Consider the following 8,447-nt stretch of genomic DNA (forward strand, 5'->3'; position numbering starts at 1 on the left):
GAGAAAAGACAAAAGTTGATGTTAAAATACAGCAACAAAAATGCAATAGATACTAGCATAGAGTTGTGCAAAGGTTCTGACAACAGGCAAACTAAGGCAATGTACTCCATATTGATCATGTGGATTCTTATTCTAGATAGGTGCAGTCTCTCTCCCCTGGATTTCAGGCACAATGTTTGCGTTATTGGTTTGCATCCTGACACTGCATGAAGTGTACTCTGTGTGCAATGTGGTAAGTACTCCTACTAATTACTGAAAATAACATATGTCATCTGAAACAGTACATTAGACATGAAACCAATTACATGTTAAAGTATTTATGAAAGGTCTTACTCTGAAAGCTTTTCATTCTTTCCCTTGAGTCATCTTCTACTGCTGTGTCCACAGTCAAGTAAGTACAATTCCTTTCGAACATTCTAACACAGTGCCCAGTGAAAGTGTACACACTCGTTGCACAGTTTCCACATTTTGCTGCCTGAACATTTAAAAAGGGATTACACAACCTACTCCAGATTTTAAAAGTAAAAGGCAATTATAGAACATTTTCCAAATAAATTCAAAATTAAATGAAAATGTCTTGATTGCATATGTCTTGACACCCCAGAGTTCATACTTGGTTGAAGCACCTTTGGCAGCCATTACAGCATTGAATCATTTTGAATAAGATTCTACCAACTTCGCACAACTCTTAGGGCAACATGTATTAATTGTTTTGTCAAAATTGCTTTTAAGGAGATTTCATTCAGGATTGAGACTGGACCATTCAGGAACAAGTAAACACCTCTTGGAAAGCCATTCGGGTGTGTCTTTGGCTTTAAAATAGGTAGAATTTTCCAGAGGAAAAAAAACTACCTCAGGGATAACCCTCCTCAGTCTTCTAAAAACCCTGGGATAGAGTTGTATTTTTCAGTGAGACAATTATACAATGTTATGTCAAAGACACACCTGAATGGATTTCCAAGGTGTTGTGTTGCCGAGTGGTCTGGACTCAGTCCTGACAAATTTGCTTGAAAAGAGGTTTAAATATGCTTTCCATCAATGATTCCCAACCAAATCTACTACTCTTGAGCAATTTTGACAAAAAGAAATTGGCATATGCTGTCCTAAGAGTTGTGCAAAGTTGGTAGAATATGATTCTAAATGATTTACATCTGTAATGGCTGCTCCACCAAGTATTAACTCTGGGGTGTGAAGACATGCAAAAATAAAACATCTTTGTTTTTTGTTGTTGTGTGTTTACATTTTCTATAACTTTCTTTTACTTCAAAAAGGTGGAGTAGGTTGTGTAGATCTGTACTGTAGGAAAAAAATGTAATCCCTTTCAATTTGATGCAGCAAAATGTGAAGACTTTGCAAACGGTGTGTCCACTTTCACTATCCTCTACCAACATGATTATAACTTAATTAAACTGGATTTAGTCATCACACACAATGTTTAATTCATCACGTGTTGTTTTTACAAAAGAAAGTGGATTGATTTGGGACTCATTGTCCAGATGTTGGCAAAGATATTAGGAGTAAATAGTTGCTTTGTATTATGCTTTAGTGAAGTATTTACACGTGGAGTAAGTAATGTGCATACAATTCCACAAAATAATGTGTGTGTCTGTGTGTGTGTGTGTGTGTGTGTGTGTGTGTGTGTGTGTGTGTGTGTGTGTGTGTGTGTGTGTGTATATGTATAGACATTTGCCCAGACAGCACAGCAGTTCAGGCTGAGATCCTTAACCAACACAACGCCTTCCGGAGAGCGGTTATGCCAACTGCTAGAGACATGCTCAAGATGGTACACTTTCATGATTCATATACTTTCCATCAGTATCAAAACCTCACAATCAATGTTTCCAACATAGTATCCCCCTAAATCCGTCATAAAGAATATAATCCCTGATATGTAATTCATAGAGCAGCCCTATGGTAGGCCTATATGGTTAGTCTATGTACAGGTAGAGAAAATACAGTGGCCACAAAATACTCCTTGGACACTAGTATGTGGATGTCAGTCTTGTGGATGGCTTTATTCTAAAACTGTTAGTATTTGATCTGCAGAATTGGAGCGAGGAGGCAGCGGCCAGTGTTCAGGCTTGGGTTGACACCTGCTCCATGGCTCATGGCCCACCCAGCAGTCGCATGCTTGGCGGTACGGTTTCCCCTTTGTCTCTCCTTGACATCTCCTGTTTTTCCCCTGCTGTAGAGCAAACTAAGACAAATATATTTGATTGATTCATGCAACTCAAGACTTTCGCTGCAATGGTATCAATGTGAGCATGATCTTAAGCTCAAATATATTTTGAATGTCATGATTTCTTATCACCAGTGACTCTCTATGGTAGCTTACATTTGTTGACATCTTAAATCCTGCATTCAAAGACATTTTAGTCAACTGTTCCAGTTTGATTTCTCTGTTACATACCTATTTAGTAAACTTTTCCATGCATGCTTTACTTCTGAACAGACTACGAAATGGGTGAGAACCTGTTCATGTCCTCCGCTTCTAAGAATTGGACTGAAATAGTTACAGCCTGGCACAGTGAGGTCATAGATTACTCCTATCCCAATGGATCTATCAATGGTAAATGCATCGGCCACTACACACAGGTAACATTCATCTTACGTGCAGATACATTATGACATGAAGTGCCTTCAGATAGTATTCAGACCCGTTGACTTTTTCCACATTGTTACGTTACAACCTTCTAAAATGGATGAAATAAAACAATTTCCTCACCAATCTACACACAATACCCCATAATAACTAAGTGATTAAAAACAAAAAACAGAAATACCTTATTTACATAAGTATTCAGACCCTCTGCTATGAGACTCGAAAATTGAGGTGCATCCTGTTTCACTTGAACCCGATCGAACATCTCTGAAGAGACCTGAAAATAGCTGTGCAGCAACGCTGTAATCGCTTCCAAAGGTGCTTCAACTAAGTACTGACTAAAGGGTCTGAATACTTATGTAAAGGTCATATCAGTTTCTTATTTTAAAAAGTTGCTAATAATTTGCCAATATGGGGTATTGTGTGTAGATTGATGAGGGAAAAACTATTTTATACATTTTAGAATAAGGCTGTAACAAAATGTGGGAAAAGTCAAGGGGTCTGAATACTTTCCAAATGCACTGTGTAACATCTGATCAAATTACAGGTTTCATAGGCCCATTTATAGAAAAACAGTCTGAGGCGGATATAAAAAAAAGAACAAGAAGTTGAATGAATCAGCTAAAAGTTTGCTTGTTTAAAAAATGTACAGTAAAACAAGGCAAAACGCACCTCAGTTCCTTTCACTGGATGGCTGTATCATTTTCTAAATATCTACAGTGCTTCCAGTGACAACTGACCATGTTCACAACTGAAAACAGTGACAAACAACTTCTGCATGAAAAGAGCGGTTAGCCACTATATCTACACGAACAGTAACTATTTTAGAAATACAAAATGTGTTAACTTAAACAGTCACCTTAAAGGAGGGCAGTTTCAATATACTGCTTGGACCCCCATGAACATCTATCCAAACACATCAAAGACAACTGCAGTGGCATAACTTTCAAAGTAATACACATGCTGTCAAATTTGAATAAACAAACCGATATGGAAATAAACATACCTTCTGAACAGATTCGACCACACCCAAAACAGTCGCGAAAGATAGCATGGTCAACACTATACAATCTTAACACTGGACCTTTAGGTACAAAAGGACCCACAATGGACTATGGGGTATTTTTTATATATTTTACATGTCCAGCACTAATTAGGGTCAGATAGGAAACACACACTAAAACTACAGTTCCTATTCTGTCATTTTCAGGGATATTTAATCACATATACCTATTGACACCAAAGGAGTATACTTACAAAATAGATTACTAACTTATTGACATTTCTTTTGGTAGCAATTTCAGTGATTGTATTGTGCATACACTGAGTATACCAAACATTAGGAACACCTTCCTAATATTGAGTTGCACCCCGGTGTGCCTGGCACCTACTACCATACTCAGTTCAAAGGCACTTAAATATTTGGTCTTGTCCATTCACCGTCTGAATGGCACACATACACAATCCAGGTCTCAATTCTCAAGGCTTAAAAATCCTTCTTTAACCTGTCTCCTTCCCTTCATCTACACTGATTGAAGTGGATTTAACAAGTGACATAAATAAAAGATCATCGCTTTCACCTGGATTCACCTGGTCAGTCTATGTCATGGAAAAAGCCGGTGTTCTTAGTTCTTGACATTTTGTATATTCAGTGTATATTGTTATGGACCATTGTGCTACACCTGAAATAACATCTACTAAATATGTGTATGCGACAAGTAAAATGTGATTTGATTTGCTATGCTGTATGGTAGTCAAAGTGGTGTGTAGTTACCGACAAGTGTCATTATGGTTATTCGCCAACGAAACTCTGAAAACACTAAACTGTGTTTCCTTTCATATAGGTGGTTTGGAACAGTTCATACAAGGTTGGCTGTGGTGTGGCCCTGTGTCCTGGCTCAGTCTACTTCTATGGATGCCAGTATTACAGAGCGTATGTTGCACCAATCACACCCAAAATGCACCTAACACCTGTGTACAATTTCACCCTATTTACTGTAACTGGTAGTGGAAGGTAGGCATCATCCAGCGATCATTTCAATACTTTGGCTATCAGGGGAAACTACAGAGGAGTGGCTCCATACAAGGAAGGAGCTACATGTGCTGACTGCCCCAACTCCTGCGAAAATAAGCTTTGCAGTAAGTATCAGACATGATGAAAATGCATGCGGTCTAAAATCTTACCAATATGACTCAGCAATGTCAGTGATAGGTTTCAAAAGCATGTTCACAAGGTTCAATGTACAATAATCACCAAATGTAAACTGTCAATATACAATGAATTGACTCCCAATGTTTCTTCTCATGTGTCACTTCAGCCAATCCCTGTCCTTACATAAACAAGTATGTCAACTGTGCCGCCATGAAAAAACAGGCCGGGTGCAGTAATCCTTTGGTGTACGCCTGGTGTCCCGCCCTTTGCCTGTGCACCTCCAAAATCATCCCAATAGCAAAGAAGTGAAACCACCAGACCTCTCCAAAATGGTCCACTGAACGATAACTTGAATGATTCCTCTGTTGTTTCCTTGTCTATGAGAAGAAGACAAAAAACATACAAACTGGTTGATCTATCTACTGTACTTCTGGTAAAGTCAGTTGATTTGAAAAATATTAACTATCATTAATAATATCTTAATTATCACTGTAGGTCTAAGCTACAGATAAAACATGATTCTTATTCCGGGGGTAACATAAGGTGTCTAACCTACAGTAACTAATGTTAGTTTGAAGCGTTGCAATTTATTTTGTTCCCTTTCATTGGTTTCAATGTCTTCATACCCATTTCACCAAAGAAAATACATTTTTGATTTTCCTGGAAGTTGAATAAGAATATCCTCTACATTTGGAGAAGCAATATTTCCGTCAGTTACAGTAACAGTGAACATTTTGATAATTTAATTTCTGCTAACACAGTAATATGGTTATAGAGAACTGTAATACCTCAACACATTTAACTTTAAGTTGATTCATGCTGCTCACCATTTGCTCTATCAACATTAAATGTTTGCACATGACAGAAATATATAACCCTTATTATTTTCCTTAATCACATTAAATGATCACGAAGATTAATTCATGGACTCTGCATTAATGGTTTTACAACTCACTATCAGATAGACAGCGTCACCACCAGATGCCTCTGTTGTACAACAGTAAATTCTGTATCAGAATAACATGACCGCCTGCAGGCCTGATGTACACTACCGTTCAAAAGTTTGGGGTCACTTAGAAATGTCCTTGTTTTTGAAAGAAAAGCACATTTTTTTTGTCCATTTTTGTCCATTTGTCCATTTTGTCCAGAAATACAGTGTAGACATTGTTAATGTTGTAAATGACTATTGTAGCTGGAAACGGCTGATTTTTAATGGAATATCTACATAGGCGTACAGAGGCCCATTATCAGCAACCATCACTCCTGTGTTCCAATGGCACATTGTGTTAGTTAATCCAAGTTTATCATTTTAAAAGGCAAATTGATCATTAGAAAACCCTTTTGCAATTATGTTAGCACAGCTGAAAACTGCTGTCCTGATGACCTGATGAAAGAAGCAATAAAACGGGCCTTCTTTAGACTAGTTGAGTATCTGGAGCATCAGCATTTGTGGGTTCGATTACAGGCTCAAAATGGCATGAAACAAAGAACTTCCTTATGAAACTCGTCAGTCTATTCTTGTCCTGAGAAATGAAGGCTATTCCATGCGAGAAATTGCCAAGAAACTGAAGATCTCATACAATGCTGTGTACTACTCCCTTCACAGAACAGCGCAAACTGGCTTTAACCAGAATAGAAAGAGGAGTGGGAGGCTCCGGTGCACAACTGAGCAAGAGGACAAGTACATTAGAGTGTCTAGTTTGAGAAACAGACGCCTCACAAGTCCTCAACTGGCAGCTTCAATAAATAGTACCCGCAAAACACCAGTCTCAACGTCAACAGTGAAGAGGCAACTCCGGGATGCTGGCCTTCTAGGCAGAGTTGCAAAGAGAAAGCCATATCTCAGACTGGCCAATAAAAAGAAAAGATTAAGATGGGCAAAAGAACACAGATACTGGAAAGAGGAACTCTGCCTAGAAGGCCAGCATCCCGGATGTTATTTTAAAGGACCAAAAAAAGTGCTTTTCTTTAAAAAACAAGGCAATTTCTAAGTGAACCCAAACTTTTGAACAGTTAGTGTACACCGTCCCTTCTCCTGTCCCTTACAACATCCTGGAACTGATCAATATGTATTTTTAACAATTGATTTATGTGAACTGATCCTTAATCAGAAAAAAGACACATGACTTCTAATAAGAACCCTGAGAAGGCAACACAAGGTGGAACTGGCACACTGATATAGAGGTAAGGTATTCTGCAGTATATTTATTGTCTAGAATTTGATTAAAAAAAAGGTTCAATTTAACTGTTTATGTTCATGTCTCATGTGTAGGCTATATAAACTTCAGCAATGCATACCTTCCTGCACATAAACTCAGACATTATTAACTTTGACTAAAATATTAGAACGTAAACTGTAAGGATCCTTTTTGAATAGCTAAAGAGAATAAGAGCTGCTACAAGAAAAACAATGCATTATACTGTTATCTGTTTCAATAACTGGATAGGCTATGCTATTGAAGAAACATTTAGTCTTCTGCAAGTTATGTGACAATCTGTTGACAATTGACATAAATACAGCATATACATTTTTCAGACCGTAAAATGCTATATTTTTAGCCAGGAAATAATTTGGATTGACACAATCCAGCATCTTGAATTAAATCCAAGAGCACTGAATTAAATCCAACATTTTAATATTGGCTGATTAACATCCCAAGTGAAATATTTGTAATAGTTTTTATATATTACAAGTATACTTAAATATACAATTTTTTAAAATAATATACTTCAAATACGAGATGTATTTTTCTTATCTTAAGTATATGTTGTTTTACTCCATGTGTAACTCTGTGTTGTTGTATGTTGTCGAACTGCTTTACTTTATCTTGGCCAGGTCGCAATTGTAAATGAGAACTTGTTCTCAACTTGCCTACCTGGTTAAATAAAGGTGAAATAAATAAAATAAAAATACTATAAATATAATATCATTACACTAACACACTTTAAATTAATAGTGTACTTTAAATTAGTGTACTTTAAATTAATAGTTTTTTTCAAGCTTTTAGTATACTATAAATATACTACCGTCAACCTTCAATACACTTATTAGAAGTGTACTTTAAATTACTTGTTTTTCAGTCAAGTATACTACAGTATATGTTCACCATCTTTACATTTCAACACACTCATTAAAACTGTACTTCAATTTGAAACGCTTTAAATTGTAATTTAGTATATTCATTCAAAATACACTTGGAGTTGTTTTTAAGTTGATTTAATATATATATTTATATATATATAGATATACACCTTTTTCGCCCCAATTTCGTGATATCCAATTGGTAGTTACAGTCTTGTCCCATCGCTGCAACTCCGGTATGGAGTCCCTTGGGACAAGGGCTTATAAAAGACACACCCTCGTCTACTTACCCTCGCCTTATGCCCTTGGGAGAATCCCCGTGGCCATATTTGTCGTCAGTCCAAATGATTAGCCAAGCAAGGGAAGTTTGCAACGTAAGCCCCTCAGCCCTCGTTTTTCAATTATGTTCACTTCAGGGCCTGAAACACCCCATGATTAAATTTGCGATGATTGTTCATCCACTAAGAAAAGTCTGCCAAAACTTAAAACCTCAACGTCAATATGGAGTCAATATACAAGTGTAAGTAAAAAACGAAAGTAAATAAGTTCGAAATTGTGCTACTAATGCACAAACACGTCTCATAAAAGTAATGTTTTTGTTTGGTTAGCTT

General features: G+C 37.0%; 1 protein-coding gene across 1 annotated transcript; it reads left to right on the forward strand.

The window, feature by feature from the left end:
* The first annotated feature begins 322 nt into the window (after positions 1 to 322).
* On the forward strand, positions 323 to 5,674 carry LOC115177140 (cysteine-rich venom protein ophanin-like). The gene is made up of 7 exons (XM_029737685.1): positions 323 to 391; positions 1,683 to 1,783; positions 2,047 to 2,137; positions 2,453 to 2,595; positions 4,447 to 4,535; positions 4,659 to 4,741; positions 4,921 to 5,674. The coding sequence occupies exons 2-7, from the start codon at positions 1,754 to 1,756 to the stop codon at positions 5,061 to 5,063; spliced, it is 579 nt and encodes a 192-aa protein (XP_029593545.1). The 5' UTR covers positions 323 to 391; positions 1,683 to 1,753; the 3' UTR covers positions 5,064 to 5,674.
* The last annotated feature ends 2,773 nt before the right edge of the window (positions 5,675 to 8,447 follow it).

The sequence above is a fragment of the Salmo trutta genome, chromosome 37 (genome assembly GCF_901001165.1).
Source record: "Salmo trutta chromosome 37, fSalTru1.1, whole genome shotgun sequence".
Lineage (NCBI taxonomy): Eukaryota > Metazoa > Chordata > Actinopteri > Salmoniformes > Salmonidae > Salmo > Salmo trutta.

Coding starts and splice junctions, on each gene's coding strand:
- LOC115177140 (XM_029737685.1), top strand. CDS start 1,754: ATGCCAACTGCTAGAGACATGCTCAAGATG. Junction 4,536..4,658: donor GGATGCCAGTATTACAGAGC/GTATGTTGCACC, acceptor TTTGGCTATCAG/GGGAAACTACAGAGGAGTGG. Junction 4,742..4,920: donor CTGCGAAAATAAGCTTTGCA/GTAAGTATCAGA, acceptor GTGTCACTTCAG/CCAATCCCTGTCCTTACATA.